The sequence below is a fragment of the Sinocyclocheilus grahami genome, unplaced genomic scaffold, assembly GCF_001515645.1.
Source record: "Sinocyclocheilus grahami isolate Dianchi unplaced genomic scaffold, SAMN03320097.WGS_v1.1 scaffold134.1, whole genome shotgun sequence".
NCBI lineage: Eukaryota > Metazoa > Chordata > Actinopteri > Cypriniformes > Cyprinidae > Sinocyclocheilus > Sinocyclocheilus grahami.
The window spans coordinates 1,316,462-1,342,885 of record NW_015505313.1 but is presented as its reverse complement, the minus strand read 5'-3'; the positions used below and the strand labels follow the sequence as shown (position 1 = coordinate 1,342,885).

The 26,424-nt window shown below is 36.6% G+C and overlaps 1 protein-coding gene across 2 annotated transcripts in view; it reads right to left on the bottom strand.

The window, feature by feature from the left end:
* Positions 1-1,060: 1,060 nt before the first annotated feature.
* Positions 1,061-26,424, bottom strand: part of LOC107590953 (parkin coregulated gene protein homolog) — a 101,538-nt gene continuing 76,174 nt past the window's right edge. For both annotated transcript variants that reach the window (XM_016279914.1, XM_016279915.1), the window contains exon 5: positions 1,061-1,536. In XM_016279914.1, the coding sequence (XP_016135400.1) occupies positions 1,376-1,536 (161 nt within the window). In that variant the 3' untranslated portion in view covers positions 1,061-1,375. The remainder of the gene's footprint in view (positions 1,537-26,424) is intronic.

The following is a 26,424-nucleotide window of genomic DNA, read 5'->3' as shown; positions in this document are numbered from 1 at the left end:
GCCGAAAGAACGACTTAAAACACTTAAATATAAAATAGAAATATCCAACAAAGGGCTGACCTGAATAGACAGAGATAAAGAAAGCGAGAAGGAGATAAAGAAAGCAGGAGGCAGGGGTGTTGAAATCCTCTGAAAAGTGGGAAGGCATATTAAAAATCTCAAAGCCTATAAAATGCCTAGTTGCCACGGATACACTCATATGAGATAGATATTTTGAAAGCATAATAACTAAACTTCCTACTAATGTCAGTCACTAGTGTTTGCCAATAAGGTTTATTAATTATACAGAAAGTATTGTTGGCCCTATGATGAAAATTACAGGCCTCTCTCATCTTTTTAAGTGGGAGAACTTGCACAATTGGTGGCTGACTAAATACTTTTTTTCCCCACTGTAAATGAATATAAAACTGCATATTTTTGGCAAACATTACTTTTCTTCTCTTCAGAGGTTCTCATATAAATTGGTTTACTTTCTGTCAGAGGCTCAGCATACAAACCATGGCTTATGAATATTAATTAAGTGATGATCACTCTGATTTGCTGAAAGATGAACGTTGGTACGTGAACTCCAGCCAAAGAGGAAATATGCATTATTGTTATAATGGGAGCAAATTTATTCTCAGTTACAATAGGTGCTACACCCCTGGTAGAAGAGATAAAAGGAAAAAAACAAGTAAAAAGAAGAGAGATTTCAGGGGGTGAATGTTGGAAGGTGAGTGAACAGCCAGAGGGGAGTCTCAATATTTCTTTTTTTTTTCTTTTTCAGAAACCACTGAGAAAAAGAAAAAGCAAGAAAATGTTCATTATATCAGGAAAGAGAGCTACATCAGTGACCTTCTGAAAATGATCTGTGATTGGAAGAAAATTGTGTTGCAAGATGAAGCTTTTGGACACAAGTAAAAGTTTTATATGTGGCCGAAATTATGTGATGAGATATAGCTATATGAAATCTCACTCTGATATTAATGCTTCAAAATCTAGATCATCGTGATGCAAAAAAAAAAAAAAACATTCAATTTTGTTACATTCTAAATATTGTTTTCTGTACCTGTGGCCAGCTTGTATTGGATATGTGCGCATTTTCTGCCTTTCCCTTTTGATAATTCCTTACAGAATGAAAATGAAATGCAGGTTAGTTGCAGTCGAGAGATTTATTGGCCCCTGAGCTACCTGTGTCTGTTTATATTCACAGGAAGCTGTGAGTTTGTGTGTGTGTGTGTCTTCTCTGATACAGACAGCCGTTGTGCACAGACTCATAACATCTGCATTATGACTTTAATAAAGTCCAAAATTAGGTTTGTAACATAAGGTGGGTGTGTTTACATGTTTGTATAAGACTGTGTTTGTGTGTTTGTGAGTGAGTTCTTCATTCCATTTAGTTGAGAAGGCAGGACTCGTAGGTGGGCACCATGTATTTGATGTTGATGAAGGCGTCCTCGCCCCCGTAGCGTTCAAACACCTCCAGCGTCTCCTGAATCAGGTCTCCGATGTTCTCCCTCTTCTGCTGGCTGTAGTCAATACCGTCACCTGAGTTTTCTGCACACAACACAAACACATTGCATCACATTAGCACACTTTGTGATGTTTAAAAGTTAAAAGCCCTAATAAAGTGTGGAAGACACACACACACACACACACACACAATCGCAGATCTTTTGAAAGAAGCAGATCTAATGACTGTTAAAGATATTCAGCAGGAGTGTGTGAACAAATCTCGAATAATTCATAAGGAGAAGGAATGTGTGTGTTTACCGGATGTTCTTGTGCATATCTCTGCCGCTCTCTGACATGACATTAGAGAAACCCATCAATCACTCGGTATGTGGAAGCGCACACACACACACACACACACACACACACACAAATCAATATGTTCACACTCCTCCAGCATCACATATACACACAAGCTCACCCACTACCTATCAAACAAACTTCCTTCTGAGGTCACAGGCCCAATTACACCAGAAGTCTAAACACACACACATGCACCTCTCTGTCTCTCCTTCCTGCTCATTAAAGGAAAGGATGACATATGAAAAGAGAGCAGTAAGTAGGGAATCTCTCTCTTCTAGCATGTGTGAGTGTGTGTTGTCTGTCTAAAGTCTGTGTAACTATATGTCTTCATCTGCCTTGTGGAACGTTTCCATGTTCTCCCTACACGACTTCCTCACACAGGTCTCAAAACGCACAGCCAGTCAATAAAATATTAGTACAAAGGTCTTGTGGTGCGTTAATATGCTCATCTGTACGCAAACAGGCTACTTTTTAAGCAGCTCGGTGGCCACCTTAGTTATGCCTAGTGGAGCTTCTGTCAACTTGAATGGGAAAAGCTGTGAATGTGAAACCTATCAAATCTGACTGCAATAACATAATATTTTTGTCTTTTATAATTAGATTCTTAGCTAAAATCAAATCCTTTATCAGTTACAAAATGGCAGTTTTATTGATCCACACTTAAGGCCTGTTCACACCAAGGGCGCAAACCGTCTTTTGGCATTAAAATAGTACTGTCAGGATTTACTAAAGACGCACAGTGAAGAATTAGCGCTGAAAAGGCGTGGACACAATTACTTTAGTGCCTGACATAATTGAATATGCATTTGTATGGGAGGAGAGTACATGAATCACGTAACACAATTTACTAACGTTTGTGCATGTCAAATTACTGCGCCATTATTTAACACCCCAAAAAAGCATGTCTTAAACAATTTTGCGCCTGTGTCGTAAGTAGATCACCTGCACCTGTTGAGCATCAGTTCTGCTTATATGCGACTACGCTAATTTGCGCTGCGCTTGGTATATTGCGTTGGTCGATATGTTATTGAGATGTTGCATCTGTGTTCTTTAATTTGCGTGTTGTCTGTAAATCACCCGCAGAAATTATCCCGCTGTTTTGGAAATGCGCACTCTCGCGCTAATTTGCCCTGTTTAGTAAATCTGGCCCCAAGAATAACTATAAAGATAACGATAAAGATAAAGATAGTTCTAAAAATCGTTCTCAATATTAAAGAATAGCAGAGTTCACATCACAGCTACAATGATAAAGGCACAGAGAAACAATATCATTGGAATCATTTTCTTCCAGCTGATGAAATGATGGCAAATTTTGGGGTGAACTATCCCTTTAAGGCTTCATGTGGCCCACCTGTTGACTAGTCAAGACGTATATAGTCAATTTGGATCTGAAAATAGATGCTACAGACCACCCTATGATGTCTGGATCCCAGATCCTCATTTCCAAGGTGTGACCAACTGTCTGCTGTGGATGTGTAATGTTGTATCCCATATGCCACACATATTCTGTACTAACATGCTCAAGTGGCTTGGCTCATGGGCCAAACCAGAGAAAGCTCCCAATCACACTGCAGGCACTGCTTCACATACACATCAGTCCGACTCTCAAACAAAGGAAAATAAAATCAACTCTGTCCGTTAATCCTGCCTTCAGGCATCCTTCGCTTTCTCTCCCTCTCACTCAGCATCTTTGTCAATCTATTTTCACCAGAGCAGGAGAAAGTAGGGGGTTAGAATGAGAGTCTGAGCAGAAAAAAAAAATCCTCACCAGAGGCTTTTAAAGAAAAGAGGTATATAGAGAATGCTTTGAAGAGGTAGGAGAGCTTAATTTGCCATCTGTGCATGAACTGCAAAGATATGCTTCTGTTTGGAATCATGTGGAGTCCAGGCTTCGATTCTACAGAGTTCAGGGGTAGCGAGAAGTTCAAGCAGGAAGGAGGACTCAGCATCTTTCAGAAACCAAAATCATACCCATAACCCCCCGGATAGAGACTGCCTTAAAAAATAACTGAGAAAAACAAACAACAACTAAAAAACAAACACACCTATTTCTGTATCAGTGATTAAGATTGTTCTGTAAAAACCTTGTCTCAGCCTCAGACGGCACATCCATGGACTGCTTATTAACCCTCTGAGAACACTGAGAAAATGGCAAGAGCGTTCAGAAAAAAAAAATTACAATCTGGTTTATGCGCTTTCTGGGAATCAAAGCACATAGATTTTTATCAATCTGCCAGGAACCAAAGTTGTGTTTACAAGTTCCCAGGCTGCAACAAAGAGCATTTCTGAGCAATAATTAGTGGCTGGATTTGCCAAAGTTTACAAGGTTCATGGCATCCAATCTTTGAATAAGTTTTGCTGGACACTCCTTCAGACTTGTGCATTCTGTTTTGTTCTCGGTGTTATATCACATTTCCTTGGGACCAGTTTCCTAAAGGTAAAAAATATATACACTATATAATGATAAATATATCATTCAAAAGTCTGGGGTGAGTAAGATTTTATGTTTTGAGATATATTATTTGTTTTTATGCTGACTAAAGCTATATTTAATTGATCAAAACACAGTAAAAATTATAATATTGTGAAGTATTAATACAATTTAAAATAAATTATATCTTCAGGGTCACCAAAATCAGAAATCATTCTGAATATGCTGATTTATTACTCAAGAAACATTTCATATTATTATTAATGTTGAAAACAGTTTTTTATAAAAAAAAAATTGTAACATTATTAATATTTCCTTGCTGAAAAAAAATGTTTACTGATACCAAACTTTTGAATAGTAATGTATTGAAAAATGTAACTGTGAGATATAAATTAACATAATAACTGAAGTCACATTGTGAGATAGGCCTATAAAATTGCAGATATGAGATATAAATACACAGATACGATGAATAAAGTCGTAATTGTAAGGAAAAAAGTCATATTGTGGGATATTACTTTTTCATATAATCTGTAATTATCTTTCAAGCTTCTATACATTTCAGATTTACTTACCCAAAAACACCGAATTAAAAAAAAAAAAATCTTGGCTTGGTCACATGAAATGGTCAGACAGTCACTTCCTGTGTAAGTGGGCGGTTCTTGGCCAGATAAAGTTGCAATATGGACCAGACATTAGTCACAATCTGGCAACGCAAGTACATTTAAATTTGAATCTGTTTGTGAACTAGGGAAATGTTATTTTGTCTTGAACAAATATTTCTCTTTAAATTTCTCAGTAAAATGTTAATCATGAAGAAATCCACTTCCATCTGTGAGACTACAGTATGTCTGTACTCTCCCTCTCTCTCTTTCTCTCATCTGTTCATTGCTCAGTGTGAGATGAGTTTCAACAGCTGTGTCTTTTCCGTCCCCCCTCTTCAACTCCTTTTCCACACCTCTATTCTCACCCCTTACTTCATTCTTTCTTTCTCTCTTACTCTTTCCTCTTCACATCTAGGCAGACAGGTTGGCGTCAAGAGGGTTGTCACGCCACGGCACAGTCTATACAACTAATCCTTCTCTCTTTCTCAGTCTCTCTCTGGACGTGTTCAGGGCTGGACGTCTGCACTGGGGCAGCAGCTGGAGAACTGATGGTTCTTGTGTTTGAGTTTAAACTGGACTGATCCACACACAGTACGTTGATATTGGATTTCACTCCCGCTAACGGCCGACAGGGTGTAAAGAGAGTACAAACAGAACAACACCTTGAGGCAAAAGGACCAAGAGAACTCCTTGTAAATCTGTCAAAATGAACACACAATTCAGATGACTGCTCATCACAAAAACCTAAAAGTAAAAAAAACCTGCTTTAATTTAAAAATGTCAGTAAAATGAATGTGTGTGTGACAGATGATGAGAGAATGTGTCATACACACCCATCATCATCACTAACTCTCATCTCTGTCTCTGTCATCTCTATCATTAGCACCTTATTAGCAGATTATGTAGCTCACACATACTGTACATTCTAATAAACACCTGTTGTTCTTCACATACACTTAAACACTCTACATATGCTTAAACATACACTAACTAGCTCTGACGTACACAAGCCGCTGCACCCTACTGTACTCATACACACACACACACACACACACACACACATAAAGCAACAAAGATGTCAAATTAGAGATCACTCTAAATAATACATAAAAAATGTTCTTTTTTTTTTCTTTAAATGTTCTCAGGGTTTCCTCTCACAGGTCCTGACCTTGTGTGAGCTCTGCTAATGGTGCTAGCATTAATATTCATGTCCAACAGCTTGATGAAATGTACCTTTGCACTGTGAACAGGTGTGCATATGTGAATAGCTAATTTACAACTCATAATGGCTGTATGGGCAATTGTTCATGCAATGACAGTACTTTAATTTGTTTGAATTATTTGTTTCTCAAAGCAGAAAAAGAGAACAGTTGGGCCCTGGAAGAAAAAAAATGACAGAGTTCCATTTTCTTTTTTGGATTATACACTGATTTTGCAAAACACTTTATATATCTATCTGTCTATTATACAATGATAACATTATTAAAATATTATAAAATATTGTTGATTATAATAGAATAAAATATAATGATTGCATCATTCGCAGTGCTTCATGGGATGAGTACTTCAACAATTCAATATTCACAAAAATCTATTAAAATAAAAAAATGTAAGTACATTGTTTTCTATGTTTTATTCCCATTTAAGTTTTATTTATTTATTTATTTGATTTTCTTTTGCTTCAAAACAAAAGTTGTGATCCATCTCAGAACTCATGGGTTTGGTTCATGGCTTAGAAATATTTATTGACATTTTTTTTAAAGCCCTATATAGAAAATGGGAAGGAAAGAAAAAAGGAGAAACAGAAAAAGAAATGTTTGAATCATTATGTTGAGGTCCTGAATGTTAGGAAGTGGGTGTACCAATATAATCCCACCAATCTATAACTATTTCCACATCCCTTGTGAATGTTGCTAAAACAAGGAATGTTAAATGTACAGATGGGATGTACCTTCAAACCTATTCTTTTGATATAGCGCAACAAATAAGCCAACAGAAGGGCAAAAGAGGGAATGAGGCAATGACCTGACAGCAAAGAAAGAGGTGCTGCTGCTGTGTAAAAAAATGGTGTTAAGCTTCCCAGAAAAAGAGGCGTTAAGCTGAAAGACACAGACACACATCCAGACAGAAATGGGGAAATGTTCTACATGTAACATGAGTGCTGAGAGATGAGCTGCAGTTTGTGAAAGATGAGCTGGGGGCCCAAGACAGCTGGGAATGAGAGGAATTTCTCTATGAAAATAAAGAGAGTTTTTAAACCCAGATTTGACCCATTATAATGAAGTATACTGTATAACATGCTAGGAAGAAAGGGAGGTTATTTCATGTTAGTCTAGTCATTGCCCTGGCTACAGCTTTAGCAGACTATACTTCAACTACAGTCCAGACCTTAGGGCATTAACACACTCCAGGAAGTCTCAGACCGATATAACATGTATATGTGAACACCCCAAATGTTCTCAGACTACCGTAAAATTATGTTTTTGGGGTCTGTTGTAGTGACCTGTTGCAGTCAGAAAATGACTGTGGTTGCACCATGGTATAGTGAAGGTTATATGGTTACTATGCTCATATACCACAATATTTACCATGGATATGATGACTGGCCAATTATTGTGGTATGTGTATATTGTTTTGTTGTGGATTTGATTTCCAAGGTAACTTCCATAATTGTTCAAATTGTAAATTTACTTACAGAAATAAATTAAATTGAAGCATTTGACATAAATGTATGACCTGCTATATCCTACACTCAAAACATATTTAATTCACAGTTTTAACAAAAACTTAAACAAAGCTTGTAAATGAAACTAATAAGATTTCTTTAATAGTACTAATACAATCAAACCATGTTTATATATTCATCATCAACAAATCCAATTTGTTTCAGTTTCATATATTAGCTAAGTAATTATTGCTTGTTCCACAGGTAGTCGTATTATAATAACGCTCATATTGTTTAACTGAAAACATTTAATTATTTTCACAGTGAACAGATTACGCTCACTCAGTAATTTTAATAAATGCTGCTTCTTACCTGTTTCGGTTATGAATGACTGACAAATATGCATCACATTAAGTGTACCTGTATTAAGTGCAGGTGTATATTTATGTTAAAACTGTGTCATTCAAATTGATGGAAATTTTATAAATAAGCAATTCAAATACTTGTATCTTAAACTTAGGCCTAAATATTTTTGAGTGTATTTGGTTAGAGATAAAAAAAAATCTATCAAAAATGTAAAAAACAAAAACAATAATCAGTTGTCAAAATTTTCCCTTTAAAATAGTTTCTTTGTTGCCCATTTACAGTCTATATCAGCCTCTGTTTAGTATTTAGCAACTGGGACTGTCCTAATAATTGATGGCATCACCTATGCCAGTATGCAACATTCAGAGTGGTTAGCCAATCACAAAAGAAGGAAGTCACATATGAATATTTTAAAGGTACAGCAGCAAAAACAGCTGAGAAAAGATCAGCGAGAGAGAGAAAAGGTCATATAAAACTAGATTACGACAATAAGACTAACATTACAAGTGGAATTCTGATAAAAATAAATTGAAAGTGTAGAAAATGGACCCTTTAAGCACTTTCCAATTAAATTGTATCTTTTTTGCTGAGATGTAATAAATACTAAAATGTCCAACTTTTATTGTCCCCGTGTTTGCTGTGATTGGTATTCCCTTACAGTGATCAGTAAGCTGCATGTCACGCTAATGAATTAATGGTCTGGAGCACTTCTGAACCTCTCCTCGTGTGTCCACGAGTTAAACTGCTCTCTGCTCCCTCCATTAGTGGGATGAAGAGCCTTTAGATGGAGTATCTGATCCGTCTCTCCACTCCTCTACCTCCCTCATGGGGCCTATTAGCATTCCAATCCATTCCACTCCAGGGGCTTTCATTGGTGGAGGTTATTCATTTCTTTAATATGATTGGCTGTGGGGGGAAAGGGAGGGTGGAAAAGGAAACCATGGCCTGTCAGAGTGATTAAATGCATAGCCCAACCATGACACCAGCGCTCTGATAAGCTCTCACTTTCTCTGTCTTTCTTTCACTCCCTCTTACTAAAATCTAAAGCTATGTGACACAAAATGTTTGGAGGGTTTGTGTTCTCTCTCTCACTGTTACGAGAAGAGGTGCAGCTCTCTAGTAAATGAGTGTTTTATGGGTCTTCAGGCAGGAGCTCAGTGTGTTTATGGACAACACACCTCCTTAACCAGCAGAGTTTAAGAGCGCTATTTACATGAAGCCCAGTGTGTGTGTATGTGTGTGGGGTTCGTGTATAAATTATAATTAGTGTTCTGTAAAAAGAGCAGCTTTCCAGGACCACATAGGGAATCATGAGAAATAAGGTAGCTTCTGAGAGCAAAACAACCTACTGTATGAACCCAAGTCAAAACAAACCTGTTACACCAGTGTTTCTCAACCCTGGTCCTGGGCGCCCCCCAACCCTGCACATTTTGTGTGTCTCCCTAATCAAACACACCTGATTCAACTCATTAGCTCATTAGAAGAAACTCCAGGACCTGAAATGGGTGTGTCAGATAAGGGAGACATACAAAATGAGCCGTGTTGGGGGGCGCCCAGGACCAGGGTTGAGAAACACTGTTACACTGACAGCTGCCACATCACTTGATAGATTAGAGATAAGATGTTCTTGTTCCCATTCAAGCGGAGCAGATTCCAGATTTCCAAAGCAAGAAAACTGCTAAAACATTCCATCTTTCATTCTGTGCGAGCATTTTCGAGAGTTAGTGAACCATGTCTGCGTCTTAAGCGCATATGTTGTTTTATTGCTAGCAGATGCCCTTTATTTAAAAGGAAGAGGAAACTGAGGTTACATTGAGGTTTTCTGTAAGCTAGAGTCTAAGTCTGTCATCCTACATTTAGTACCAAGAAAGCTCATGTAATGTTCCAAATCCGACTTAGTTTCTTACGTGGAACACAAAAGTAGATGTTTAGCAGAATGTTAACATGAGGAAAACAAAAGTAGATGTTTAGAAGAATTTTATGGAAATGAATTGCCACGAGTGACGAAAGCAATACTGTTAGATGTCAGTAATGTCAAAACTTTCATCGCTGGCATCATTTAAAACTTGAACTCTGATTTTTAGTGCCTATTTGACAATGTGACAAAAAATTAAACACTGTTCTCTTGAGGCCAGCAAAAACATTGTGCTGAACCAATACTGTTCACTTTTCAACTCTAAACGTCATTACATAAATACAGACACGTTAAATAAGTCCACTTACTCAAATACAGCAAAATAAGTGTTAAAAATAAATATAGTGAGGGAGAGAGACCACTAGAAAGAAGCAAAAAGCATACAGTAAGACAAAGAGAGCTAGAAAGACAGGAAGAGAGAGAGAGAGAGACCTGTGCCAGGATGTGTTTTTTTCACTCCGTCCCACATGACTACCCTCCTCATCAGTGGTGTAGTGGTAAAGAAATAGCCTCTCGCTGCTCACCTCATTACCGTCTGTACACATGACACAGACTCACTTCTCCCTCTCTCTCCTCCCCCAGGGTGGATGCTTAAATGACAGCTATTAGCCAAACACAGGGCTATTTGTTTTCATATTTCCTGGCCCCGTGCTATCTGACATGATTCTATTTGTGCCTGCAGTGTTACACTGCGTATGTGATGACTGATGGGGTGCCAGGCAGAGCTGGTTTTGCTTGGCTGCTAAACTGGGGCATTCGTGGAGGTGGAGGGGCACAGGACACTGATATAACTCATTCATCATATGGAGAGATGGCGAGAAAGACAATTTATAGATTCCATTTTTAGGAAATATTGTAATTTTTACAGGCAAACTAATAAAACTATTTGATTTGATTTGGGCTCTAGTGAGAGAGAGAAAGGGATGCATCCTGGTACTAAAAAGAGGCTCATAAGCACGGTAGACCCTAACATCGTCCCGAACATTCAGATAAGTGGTCTAACAAAATGCAACTGTATTTTCATTAAAATATCATTAAATATATATATATTTTTTTTAAGAAATTAATACTTTTATTCAGTTGTAAGTGTATTCAAAGTAAAAAGTAATGTAATGTAAATATATTACAATATAATATGATAATTAAATGATATGTATACATTATATTAAATATTACTTTATTTTTATTATCACTGGCTTAATAATAATGGTTTAAGACAATGAATATATATTTATATAATTATGGAGAGAAAAAAACATTAAAGTTAATTGCTGAAGCCCATTTTCATTCACAACCAACACTTGGAAAATGTTCATTTTGGCCCCTGTATAGAGATTTGCAGACTAGGTTCCCACTTTCCCCCCATTATTTATACATGAAAGCCGGTTTTTATGAACACATTGAGTACAATGATCCAGTGTACAGTAAACAGCAGAGCTTCCCTGAGTAACGTCTGACCTCTGTAACTCTCTCAGGGGTCACATGACTAAAGTAGCTGTCATTTCATGAAGTCCTTTCTAAAAGGTGTTTTTTTTAAATAGGTGTGCCCTAAGAGTGTAATCAGAGCTGCAACATTAAACAGAAGCCTGAATAAGGAGCAGTCAAGTTTATTACATCAGTCAGAATGAGAGCGAGAGAGACAGATGGGCCACCAGAGGCTACCACACACTTCCTCACTCTATCTCTCTCTCTTCAATTACCCATCTCTTTCTTTCATTCTGTTTATATTTTTTTCTTACATCACACTCCACCCTTGTCATGTAAGTGTATGAGAGCAAGTAGGTGCAGGTTGTGTGGGGCACTAAACTCTACTAAAGGCACTATTATATCCCAGGGGTTGATTTTTATGAAAACTTATAGATTATTAATTACTTATCTGTTACATGAAAGTCACATTAAAAGAGTGTACCATGCTTTATACAATCCATCAAATTACAACTGTCCACCAGTCGTTGCATCATCTACTCACCATGACCATTAAAGTTTAATCAGTGTGTTAAATGTAATGTGCGAAGAAAGTGAAATATTGCAGCAAATATCACCTGTAAATCAACTCTCAATCTGAATTATGTCATATTACAGAAAAGTCTTACAATTTAGTTTAAATGTGTATTTAAGGTATATAAAAATGTTAGAAAATGAGCCTTAGCCAGTAAAAGGAATCTGACATTTTTATTATGATAATGTTTAAAATGTCATCATCATTGTTAGAGAATAAAATATTGAATAGAAGCACCAATGTCTTTGGAAACTGAAATGAAAAAAGTAAACAAAGGTAATAAAAAGACGAAACCTCACTGCTGTTCATAAAATTATCCTCTCCATCAATGCCACCAGACAAAAGCAGTGGATAATGTAAGAGACACAGAATGAGAAACTGCATTGATGGAAATGAGAGGAAGAGAGGAAATGTCCAGTGGCGCTAAAAGTGTGTTTGTTTTTTTACATTAGTAGTACATATCACGACAGTTCAGAAATGCAATGTCCAGAGAGTGCCGCTAAAAGATTAGTTCTCTATTGCATTTGAAAATAATGTACTACCTTCACTAAACACAAACCGATAGTTAACAAAAGCAAATGTGAAATAAAAACACATGTACTGAAGCAACAATGCCATTTTAACTTGCTTCTACAAGTCTTTGAGCTCTTTTATCAGGTGAGCTACTGAGCATGTTTACTATGCTAGAAAAGCCATACATATTGCAACAAATATCACCTGTAAATCAACTCTCAATCTGAATTATGTCATATTACAGAAAAGTCTTACAATTTAGTTTAAATGTGTATTTAAGGTATATAAAAATGTTAGAAAATGAGCCTTAGCCAGTAAAAGGAATCTGACATTTTTATTATGATAATGTTTAAAATGTCATCATCATTGTTAGAGAATAAAATATTGAATAGAAGCACCAATGTCTAGTTTAAGTGATGCAAACGTCAAAATGTATTAGTTTACAAATCATGCAGCATGGCAAAAGTGTTTTGAGGACACCACGTGAAAATAAATCTTTATTAATCAATAATGTGTAATGATATTTATGGGAAAAGGAATAAAACCTGACGTTTTACTGCCACTAGTGTACATTTAGGCTGGAAACTGCAGTGAGGTGTATGCATAGGTAAGGTTTTAGAGTTTTGTTTTTTTTAATGTAGGTAGAGGCACATTTTTTTCCAATGAGACTATGTTGCAATGCCATTGAAATTGTGAGATAATAAAAAAAAATTTATGCGCTCTCTATCTGTCAGGCATTTTGTGTTTGATTTTGAGAAAGTTTGGCTAAATCATCACTAAAAGCACTTTTAAAGGGATAGTTCACTCAAAAATGAATATTCTGTCATCATTTACTCATCCATGCAGGTTTGGAACAAATTGAGGGTGAGTAAATAATGACAGAATTTTCATTTTTGGGTGAAACATGCCTTTAAGCAAAACGACAACAGATTAAAACAGCAGTATACACAAATGCAAAACACATAACAGCATGCCTCAGTTTGTGTTTGTGCATGTGAGCATACGACTGCATCAACCAATCATGTCCAAACTGACATAAACGGGTGTAAACCAAGACTATTTATGTATTTATTGTGTATGTGTGTGTGCTCAGAGCATTAGTTACACACTAAAATGACTCAGTGTTGTGAAACAGCATTTGACTCACATGAATTATCAAACACAACTGAAATTCTGTTTCATCATCCATAAAACCTGTTTGAGAAGCTCATGAAATCTGTGCCAGTCTACACGTTCACACACGCACACACTTGATTGGGAATGTTGATTAAAGAGCAAAGATAAACACACACTTGCTACTCACGCTTCAGAGTCATTAGTATTCAGGTCTAACCATCTACTCCCCAGTGGATGTCTCAGCAAAGGCTGCAGGTAACAGTTTTATGAAAGCGAAGGACGAGGGAGGGAGGGAGGGAGGGAGGGAGAGAGTGAAACGTTTGCCTTTTTTTCTCCAAGAGAGAGAGAACAGATTAATCCTGTGATTTCAGCTGCCTGTATCTGCTCAATAGGGGAAATTACGGCTGGCACAAGGCTCCATTTTCATTAGAGTCCAGACTACATATATATTCAGGCTCTAATTGAGGCCAGGGCCCTCCTGCTCTGTAATCGGGCCCTCTATAACTGTCTGTTTAGTGCTTTCTGCTCCTTTGCCTGTGTTTTAATGATTTCTGTGTGTAGCGGCCCATGGCTGTTTAGCGGATCACTTCCTGCTCAGCTTGTCTGTTCGTTCTAAACAAAGTTTGGTGGAATGGAGACGATTCATCACTTTTGGATTCGCCTTTGAGAGATTGAAAAATGAAAAGAGAAGGAAAGAGAACGCGGATAGCTTGCACATCTTCTGTATGCCAGATTTAATGAGTAACGTTTACCAGAATGGGAGAGATGCATGCTGGGAGAATTTTCAAAAAGCCTGTTTTTGTGCTTTCAAAACCATGTGTGGATGTCAAAATGATTAGTTCTAGTTAAGCTAAAGACTCAACATACACAAAAAGCACGTCACATGTACACAGTGTACAGAAATAACAAGGAAGAGCTAAAAACCGACCGAAGCTGTAAACAGACGTCACAGGAACTCATGAAGCGAGTCTCCCAGACTCCCCAGTACATTTCACTACAGCTTCAGTGTGTGTGTCTTTGGAAAATGTGCATGTGTGTTTAGGTCTAAATGCAGTGGTCATGGTTTAGGCTGCTGCTAAACTTGGAACTTCTGTTTGGAGTAGGAGTAGTTTTAAATCCACATCATTAGGTTCATTTTAAAGGCTTATTTAATTATTTTATGTTCTTCCAGCTTAATTTATTAAGCATTAGTATTAAAATATACTAGCAACAGCATACGATAGCATGCTACATGTATTGCATATATGATAAAGCAAGAAGAAACTGTTCGGACATTGTCTTACATTTATGCTCCCAAAACATGCTGGCAACAAGAAACACACTGTGGAGTTTTAGTTGTCATCACAAAATGATTAAGTAACTGTGGATTGAATATGATGAAATTAAGTTGTGAAATTTAATATGTAGCTTTAGTTCATTTTAATGAAGTCAACTGAATAAGCAGCAGGCTAAACATTTGTTTTAGGTGCATTATAAAATCAGAGAACCCACAGGAGGGTTGTGGGAGATGTCGTTTTTAGGCTCAAGTGAAGCGAGAGCTGAGCTGAAACAGGAGGGAAGAGATAAGAACAGCAACGTCTAAAGAGGGAAAAAGATGAGGAGAAATGTGTTATAAATTGTCTGTGGCCATAACAGATCCAATCTGGCCAAAGATGCAAACCATACACCAGCCTGGGCACAGTAGGATGCAGCTTCACATGTGTGTGTGTGTGTGTGTGTGTGTGTGTGTGTGTGTGCGTGCAGACGGGAGGCTGAGGGATTGGTTGCCACGGAGATTCTGACACATTGGACCCCACTCCCTGCTGCCCTCAGTTTAGCCTTGACAAGGCAGAGAAAATGCTTGGAGGCGGGCAGGCTAATTTACCATCCCTCTCTCCCTTTTTTCTCCATCTCTCATTTTTACCGCCGCCTTTTCCTGTTTCGTTCTCTCTTTCTCTCGCTCTCGCTGTGAGGTCTCGTTAAAGAGTTAGAGGGTACTTGAGTAATTAATGTGGAATTCAAATGAGCTTATCAGGTCAAAAGCAGCTTTGCTCCTTTAGGATACTCTCCACTCATGAAAAACAGCTCTGACAAGCTTACAGTGTGAATACTGATTGTACCACATTGTGAATACTGATGACAGCCCCAGATTCATTACAAAACAAAACTTACACACATTTTTTCTTCTTCTCAGGGAAAAGGGGATTAGCCAGCTTAACTTCATAGTGTAACAAAAATGCATTATTAACTGACATGGGCAGAACAACAGCTGAAAATAACACACACAAGCCTCTGGGACAACTTCAGCTTCACCATTTTATCTGGTTTGTTCCTTTGAAAGATTTATGGTATGACAGCGGGGATGAGAAAAATTTACTTTGAATTCATGAGCTTGAATTTGAATTGGCTACACTACACAGGATGCTGAAATGGAATGGATGAGAGAATTTACTGAATTGCCACTTACACACATTCAACACAGTAACAAATCAGAGGACTTTTTATTAGTTCAACACAAGCTGCAGCAAAGCATTAATAAATGTATATTTTGACTGATTAGGCTATTCATTCCCTGACAATTTTTTTCTGTGTAGATATTTAAACTACTGTTCAAAAGAACGCAGTCAATAAGATTTTTTTTTGTATATTTTTGAAATGTTCTCTCATGCTCACAAAGGCAAAATTCAGTTGCAATAGTTTTTAAAAAAGTAATATTAATATAAAATGTCATTACTGTGCCATTCAGATGTCATGAAGCTCATGAACATTTTATTATCATTAATGTTGAAAATGTTGTGCTGTCTTATGTTTGTGGGAGCAATAATACATTTGTTTCAAAATTCTTTGAATTTCATTTGAAATAAAAAAAATCTTTTGTAACATTACAAATGTCTTTATTGTCACTTTTGATACATTTGTTTCCTTGCTGAATAAAAGGTATTAATTTATTTAAATAATCATTTAAGTATACATAAAGTATATTTAAATATGAAACATGTTAATAATGTCAAAATTAACACAATTAAGACTGGGTGTTCAATTTTATTTTTTTCTATACACCACCACAAAATATCCACCACATTATTTTCATATAATTTTATATGTAAAATATTCAGTCATGTGAAAAAGTTAGGACACCCTATTGAATTCCATGGTTTTCTGCATCAGGACATCATAAAAATTATCTGGTCCTTGTCAGGTCTTAAAATTTGGAAAATAAAACCTCAGATGAACAACATCACATGACATATCACAACATGTCATTATTTATTTAACAAAAATAAAGCAAATATGGAAAAGTCATGTGTGACAAAGTTAGGACACCCTATGATTCAATTGCCTGTAGATCCACTTTTAGCAGCAATAACTTGAAGTAATCATTTTCTGTATGACTTTATCAGTCTCTCATATCGTTCTGAGGAATTTTGGCCCACTCTTCTTTGTAACATTGCTCAAGTTTATTGAGGTTTGTGGGCATTTGTTTATGCATAGCTCTCACCACAGCATTTCAGTCAGGACGAGGTCTGGACTTTGACTGGGCTATTGCAACCCCTTGATTCTTTTCTTTTCAGCTGTTCTGTTGTAGATTTGCTGGTGTGCTTGGGATCATTGTCCTGTTACATCACCCAATCTTGGCCAAGCTTTAGCTGTCAGATGGGTGGCCTCACATTTTACTCTAGAATACTTTAATATACAGAGGAGTTCATGGTCGATTCAATGACTGCGAGGTGCCCAGGCCCTGTGGCTACAAAACAAGCCCAAAAACATCAGCCCTCCACCAGCATGTGTAACATTTGCTATGAGGTGTTTGTGCTGATATGCTCTTTAGGTTTTCACCAAACGTGGCATTGTGCATTATGGCCAAACATCTCCACTTTGATCTCATCTGTTCAAAAGACATTGTTCTAGAAGTCTTACGGTTTGTTCAGATGCAACTTTGTGAGCCTAAACCGTGCTGCCATGTTTTTTTAGATAGAAAAGACTTTCTTCTGGCAAGCCTGCCAAACATGCCATATACTTGTCCCATATTTTTCTAATTGTACTGTCATGAACTTTATCATTTAACATGTTAACTGAGTCCTGTAGAGTTTGATGTGAAGTTCTTGGGTTGTCTTCCATATCTCTGAACGTTAGACGGTCTGATCTTGGGGTGAATTTGCTGGGACGTCCACTCCTGGGAGGATTGGTGTCTGTTTTGAATGTCTTCCACTTGTGAATAATCTTCCTCGCTGCAGAATGATGGACTTCATACTGTTTGGAAATGGCCATATTACTCTTCCCAGATTGATGGCAGCAACAATGGCTTCTCAAAGATCATTGCTGATGTCTTTCCTCTTTGGCAATGTGTTAATGCACACCTGAAGGCTCCAGACCAGCAAACTGCCAAAACTTCTGCTTTTATAGAGGTGCTCACACTTGCTGATGATCAGTTCATCAAAGGCATTTGATTAGCAATGCCTGACTGCTACTTACCCTCTTAATTCCTATGTCAACTGTAAGGGTGTCCTAACATTGTCACACGTCTTTTCCACTTTGGCTTTATTTTTGTTAAATAAATAATGACACGGTGTTGATATGTCATATGTTGTTATCATTTGAGTTTTTATTTTCGAAATTTTAAGACCTGCCAAGGACCAGATCATTTGTTTTATTATGTTCTGATATGGAAAACCATGGAATTCAATAGGGTGTCCTAACTTTTTCACATGACTGCATAATATATACTTCCACTATAGACAACAACATTTTGTTAATTTTTACATATTTGTGTATAGATAACAAATCTGTAATATAATGCTAATGCTAATGCTTCTGGAATGTTTTGGCAACAACAAGAAACGAAAACATTTACGGGCAATTCATACTGGAAAATGATCATTATAAGTTACACAACCTACATTAAATTTGATATTCACCTCAATTCAAATTTGAAGCCACACTTTATTTTAAGGTCCAATTCGCGCCCTTAACAAACCATTTACTACGACTTTTGCCTCAATAAACTCCTAATTTGCTGCTTATTAATAGTAAGTAAGTTTAGGTATTGGATAGGATTAGAGATGTAGAATATGATCATGCAGAATATGGGCTTTATATAAACAGCCAATATGTTAATAATAGGCATGCTAATAAGCAACTAGTTAATAATGGGAATTGGTCCCTAAACTAAAGTGTTACACCAGAATTTCTCTAATCGATTCTGAATGGTACACATATGTGTACAGATGCACACATAATGTCAGTGAAGCCGATAGTAGTCTGGATTGTACACACAAGGCCTCTATACTAACTGTTTATCACACTCATGACAAAAGTATTGGTTCTTCCATTCTGGGGAAGTTGTCCAGAAAATGCAACAGCTGCAGAAATAGGATATTTCATTACAGCATGAGAATGTGTGTAATAGCGGAAACTGGCGATGGGATGAGAGAGGAAGATGGGAGAAGTGAGGAGGCAAGGAAAATGAGAGAATGACGGAGGGAGAGGGAGACAGAACCCCCCCACCCCAAACCCTCTGCTGCATTTCATGTTTCATTGAGGCTTTCCATTTGTTTCACTGCTTCATTTGAAAAGCCGTCATACAACTTGATTTAATACTAGAACTACCGGAATTCTATAACTACTAGAATGGCCATAGCGGTTATTCTGACCGTTCATACTAGACTGAACTGAATGCCATTTTTGTCATATCATATTTATATTCAAAGCTTCTTTTGAGGTTTTACAATGAAGCTTTGAATGTCTGTTGTCATAGTTTATGACGTAATCACCCTAAAAATACAATTTTTTTTTTTAAATATTTAATTGTGTAAAAGCTACATAGACAGCTCCCGAATGTACGCGCCTCGCTTTGTGTCCGGCAAGCGGGAGAGCAAAAGTTTTCACCGCAGTGAAGATGTTGTATTTGAAAGTCTAAATGCCAACAAATATGAACGGAAGCAGAATATTTCTGTAGATAAAACATGTTGTGAATTTTGGAAATTATTACATACATATTTTTTCAATACATTTTTACTTTTGAACTTTACAACGCTCTGGAGTTATTGGAAATGTTTGGATCACATGAATCGGAAACAATTCTATACAGCCACCACTGGAATCATGATCCATGAATAAATGGATCTGTTATGATAGTAATAATAAACATTGTCACTGTCGCTAAAAAACACCTAGTTTGTTTTATTTCACAATATCAGTCTTGTCGGGCCTAAAATAAGCTATGCATTAGCTATAGCATTACACTAGCATAAAAATAATAATAGCTATTCTTATTATTATTATTTTGGCTATTTTTTCATAACATTTAAATAGGCTATTATTGATAACAGCCAGGCTATAGTCTTCCAGCCTAACATACCTGGAACCGTGGCAGATTGAATGACAGCAGATGTTGTATTGGAGGTGTCCATCCGGCTTTTTTACAAATGGGAATTTTAGATTAGCAATAGAATATAAAAACAACTAGAACACAAGTTGCTAGGTAACAGTGACGAGCATATTCAACCGCGGGGAAAAATCGCAAAAGCAGAACTTATACACCGTTTGTAATGCGAAAGGTCAGTTTGACCGCTTTGGCCATTCAAGGTAGAAACTTTTGTGAACTCTTTTGTGTTTTGTAATTTTAATAAAATAACAAATGTTATCAAATATAAACACATTTAGGAAAAGTCAGGGTATTGTATGGGTTTCATTTTTAACAATGTTATTACATTTCAAAATTTCAAAACGGTCTAAATGACTGCCTTGGTAGTTCTAGTGATAAATCCAATCAGTTAGAGTGGCATCGGTGTGTGTATGTTGTGCTTTCCCAGGAAAACAAAATACATTTCAGACACAACAGTCATCCACAGATAAATCTGTAAGCCAATATTTCGTACAGTCACACACACACACACACACCCTTACTTACTTCATCTAAATAAGGACAAAATGTTTGTATTATTTTAATATGAAGTTAATTGTAATCACAATAAACCCTAAAATCTAGATAAAAATACTAAAATAAAATGTTTTTAAAAAAATTATTAATTAAATATATGAATTTATTTATAAATATTTATGATTTTTTTTTAATAAGGACATTCCTGCATGTCCCTAAAGGAATGTCAGATTTAGTTAATTTCTGAGCACAAATTTGTCCCCAAAGAATAATTAAGTAAACACAAACACACACAGAGTGAAACATTCCTTAAGGCAAACTCACACCCATAGAGCACATTTCACACAAAAAACACACAATTAACAAGCCAGGAAGTTAGGAAATGTCCATCTTGGCATGGAATTGTGGGACTTGGGATACTTTCTACTGACTGTATTGTGTTTTCTCATTAACTGCTGATGTCATATCAGATGTGATCTGTTTACTCTAATCAGAGCTGAGGTTCAGCCCTATTACTCACCAAAATCAAATCAGCCTGTAAACACAGCAGTACAGTACCTCATAAATGGCAGTGTGTTTAATTATGTTACTTTGTTTGTGAACGTACAGATGCTCTCTCAACTTTCATGCAGCCACATATGGCGTTGATTAATTAATCTCTCCCTCTCCCGTTCTCTGTAATTTCCTCATTCTTCCTGTGCTTAACACCTGTCAAGAGAATCTGAACCTTCATCTGACAACCTCAATACAAGATGGCACATTGACACGGATGGCACCCTCGCCGAGCGCGGGTAAAGTTGGGCGAGCGCGCAAACAAACATACTGTTCGCGTTTCCTGCCAGAAGCAGATTTTCTGGAGTATCCTTTCAAAGTCTAAGTGCAGAAATGCAGAATAAACAAAACTTACAACAGATGTCCAGCGCAAGGAAATATGGCCAGAACGGACCGTCTCTCTAATTGATCCATTTATCATGAAAATGATCAGTTCAGTGAAAAGCTCAGATGGAAGCACACATGGCCTGAGGGGGTGCGGCCGTTTGGCCGGTTATTGAGAGTCATTAGAGTGTCTGAAACCGCAGGAGTTCCCACCGCTTCCTACGAGAGTTTCCCGTCATACTGAGACTGTGAGCCAGAGGAGTTTAATCAAATCTCCATTCAGGTCCACATCTGGAATCAGGAGTAGTTCTGCATTTCATTTTCTCAATCTCATCTCTAAATAAGTCTAACCTTGATCTCGCTCTTCATTCTTCTTCTACACCACACACAAATCTCTCTAATTCCTCCATTTTTAGTATCTTTTAAACATTCATTAGATATATGAGTTTCATTTGGTAATAAAGATCCCACAGACTTGTAAGCAACCACCTAGTAACCTCATACCAAACTCATCACGCCAAAAACCTTGGCAACCAACCATGAAAGCATCTTAGATTTGCACAAGCCAAAAACAAATCGTACTTCACCTTCAGGGCTCAGTAAGGATTTGTGGTCAGGTCAGTAGTTTCGATTTTTTATTTGCCCTGCAGATTTTTTCAATGCCCCTACATTTTTTTAATTAAAATATAAATATAAATGTTACATTTTTATTAATTTAAATTAGTAATTTCATATTTAGAATTTTAAACTGAAAATTTTAAATATTTTTGCATATTTATAATTTAATTTATATTACCATGTAAAACTTTTTAATGTTTATGAAAGAAGACTTATGCTTGCATTTATTTGATCAAAAATACCAGTAATATTGTGAAATATTATTACAATTAAAAAATAATTTTCATATATTTTAAAATGTAATTTATTCCTGTGATGGCAAAGCTGAATTTCCATCAGCCACTACTTCAGTGTCACATGATCCTTCATATAATAATATGTTGGTTTTGTTCTATTGAATATATAGGTATTTTATAAATGAATTTACCATCTTTATTTCTATACACTTTTTTCACACATAAAAGTATTTTTTTCAACAAATGTTGCTGAAATGTATGCAGTTATTATAATTAATCAGGAAACTCCAAGAAAGCAGTTATTTCATTAAATGTACAGTATAATATAATATCATAATATACAGTCCATTCCTACTGATGCTACTAAGTCATCTTATCACAAGTGATTATTGCTACTTTGAAACAAAAAATATATATATTAGCCAGTTAGATCATTTTAGCTGACAAGTTTAAAAAGTCAACAAGCAGAATTGACAATAAAAGCATTTGATCAGCTGAACAAAAACTTAGGTTAGGTTAGATTAGCATTTAGGTATGTGATAATAGTTACCCTCTATACTGTACACAGCATTTGATCATTACTTGCTGATAATATTTACAGAGCCTGTACATTCTAAATAAATGCTTTCCCTCTCTCTTTCATAGTTTGCTATACTCCAGGTTTAATGAGCTCACAGTAGTCTCTGATTACAAACATCTCCTGCATGTTCAAACCTCAGCCATGCACTGTAGAGAGAAAGTGTGTGTGTGTGTGTGTGTGTGTGTGTGTGTGTGTGTGTGTGATAACTTCATTTTTAATGGAATCATGATTGAAGAATTGAATTGAATTGAATTGAAAAAAAAATCTATGACTATATACTCTGAAAGATGTGAGGCGGAGTGGAAAAATGTCACAGGCGACGGCTAATGAAGGGAAATAAGTTAGATAAATTATTTAAAGGTTGTCATTAAAAAATGTCCAGAGGGTTGATACTAGAAAGGTCACAGTGAAGAAGGAGAGATTCATTAACCTCAGTCCACCTCAACTATGCAATTATCACTGCCACTGATCTCTCTCTCTTCCTCTCTCACTCTACTTACATGGCATATATCTTCCTCTCTCTATATAAAAGGAAGATTAATATTCAACTGCAAGCCTAATTTGTCTAATTTCTCTGCTTTTATGCCATGTCAGAAAGCTTGAATCAAACCTCACTGCTGTGTGACATATGAAGGATTCATGCTGATATCAAATGAGATCTTTCACAGCTCCATCAGAGGTTTGGTCATCAAAGCACACTCTGAGACTCATGCACCAGCCTTCTGAAGACTGTCCTTATCATACACACTCAGATTAAAAACTCATCTTGATGTATTTAGGTCAGATTCCTGTGGGAGTGGCACAAAGGTGAGAGATTAATTGGCTGTAATCTGTGTGATTGAGGATACAAGATGAGAACAAGAACACTGGAGTGAAGGAGCTTTAGAACATTAAACTTCTCTAGTACAATCTGCTCTGCTCCAAAACCTAATGTCCTGCATACGGAGACAGTATTTTAAGGCATTCCTGACAAAGAGGCTGTTCCGAAAACATAGACAGCTTAATTTTGCTGCATCTTTAGATACCTTGTTTTGGCCAAATTTTATGGCAGCACTGCAGGTATCCCCTCAGGGGGGAAGCAATTCCGAAAAGAAAGTAAATAAATAAATCCAAGATGCTAGACACAGTGAGAGAAATATTACAAGTATTTTTTTTCACTGAAAAGCATAAAATTAAATAAAATAATAAAATAAAATAAAAGTTTTGAAAAAGAGATAATGTTCATTTTGTAACATGTTATAGAGATAAATGGGGGAGGGGAGAATCAAGAGAGAAAGTGTGTGTGTGTGTGTGTGTGTGTGTGTGTGTGTGTGTGTGTGATAACTTCATTTTTAATGGAATCATGATTGAAGAATTGAATTGAATTGAATTGAAAAAAAAATCTATGACTATATACTCTGAAAGATGTGAGGCGGAGTGGAAAAATGTCACAGGCGACGGCTAATGAAGGGAAATAAGTTAGATAAATTATTTAAAGGTTGTCATTAAAAAATGTCCAGAGGGTTGATACTAGAAAGGTCACAGTGAAGAAGGAGAGATTCATTAACCTCAGTCCACCTCAACTATGCAATTATCACTGCCACTGATCTCTCTCTCTTCCTCTCTCACTCTACTTACATGGCATATATCTTCCTCTCTCTATATAAAAGGAAGATTAATATTCAACTGCAAGCCTAATTTGTCTAATTTCTCTGCTTTTATGCCATGTCAGAAAGCTTGAATCAAACCTCACTGCTGTGTGACATATGAAGGATTCATGCTGATATCAAATGAGATCTTTCACAGCTCCATCAGAGGTTTGGTCATCAAAGCACACTCTGAGACTCATGCACCAGCCTTCTGAAGACTGTCCTTATCATACACACTCAGATTAAAAACTCATCTTGATGTATTTAGGTCAGATTCCTGTGGGAGTGGCACAAAGGTGAGAGATTAATTGGCTGTAATCTGTGTGATTGAGGATACAAGATGAGAACAAGAACACTGGAGTGAAGGAGCTTTAGAACATTAAACTTCTCTAGTACAATCTGCTCTGCTCCAAAACCTAATGTCCTGCATACGGAGACAGTATTTTAAGGCATTCCTGACAAAGAGGCTGTTCCGAAAACATAGACAGCTTAATTTTGCTGCATCTTTAGATACCTTGTTTTGGCCAAATTTTATGGCAGCACTGCAGGTATCCCCTCAGGGGGGAAGCAATTCCGAAAAGAAAGTAAATAAATAAATCCAAGATGCTAGACACAGTGAGAGAAATATTACAAGTATTTTTTTTCACTGAAAAGCATAAAATTAAATAAAATAATAAAATAAAATAAAAGTTTTGAAAAAGAGATAATGTTCATTTTGTAACATGTTATAGAGATAAATGGGGGAGGGGAGAATCATTCATGGAGGGAAGCAATCCCAGAATGAACTGTAATGAGCTCACCGGGAAAACAAATATGACAAACACGTTTTGCAACAGAGATGACGTGAATTGTAAAAAAAAAAGTACTATAGAGATAATTTGGGGAAAAAAAGCAGCATGCACTAATGTAGTGAAGTTGTAAAAGATATACTGTACTGTACATAGTCTTAATGGATTATAACAGTATTTGCAAGGAATATTTGGAAACGTACATTTTCCTTCTGGCAGACTAAAGCAAACGATATGAATAACAAGGGGTGCACATAAGTGGTACACAGGTGCGCATGCGTGACCAAAATAAAAAATGCGCTGTGTAAATAAGTTCAGACCGCTCATTTGCATACATGGTTGACAGCTGTTAATGCACAATTATCATTTTAGATCAAGAAACTGTAATACTGTATAAAATTTATATTCAAACTGAAAGCATAAATCTAGGCTATCCGCTACCGTTTTCAAAGCACAATGCAAAACTGTGACATTTCTTTCACTAACAATGTTCAAACTTGCCGGCAACCCGGCAAAATAAAACTTGCTGATTTTAAGTTTGAAAATGATGAAAATTCATATTAAAAAAGAAAAAAAAAGTAAACAGTACCATTTTATTTTAAGTCTACTATAAAATAATTGTATTTTTAGGCAATACTCCCTTACCACCTAATACTTATTTTAAAATATAATAGTATGATCACACTTTATTTATGTATTATTTTGCTTATTATTATAATTTTTTTAAACTAAATAAATAAAGTTCAATAATATTATTATCACTATTATTAATAATTTTTTTAATAATTATATTTAATGGGTCACACTATGTGCAGTGAGAGGACCGAACCAAATCTCGAGGTGCTCTTATGAGAAGCAGGCTGAAAAACTTACGTGCAGCCCTGTGAATAACCATCTCAAAGCAAATGCTTCTGTGAAGCAAAACAAGGTGTAAACAGCAATCTGTTTCGGCTGTCCATTTGCCATGGGATTTTAATAGCAGGTGTGAACAGGGCCTATCTACTCCAGTCACTATTAGAGAGTCAAGCTCAGCTCTCAGCAAGGGTCGTGCTTTCAGCAGGTCTGGCGAGGGATCGGCAGTCTATTAAACCAAACTCTGCTCAACTCAGAAACAGAATCCACTGCGTGAAGAAGTCAATCCAGCTGATTAACGGAGTCCCTGCTGGAGAGTACAGCTAGACGGAAAACTCACAAATCTCATGTAGAGACCTCAACCCTGTGGATGAGATGCTATTTGCATTGAAATAGAACCATCTTCAGCTGCCTGGTGTCGTGTGTGTGTACGTGTGTGTCTGGGTCTCAGGTGGTAGTGAATGAGGAAGCATTGGACTGGAGGGCTAACACTGAATTAAGGATACACACAGGTGCTGTAGAGTGGAAATGGAGTCTGGATAGTAGCCGCACAGATTTAAAAGCTTTGTCACACGAGACGCAG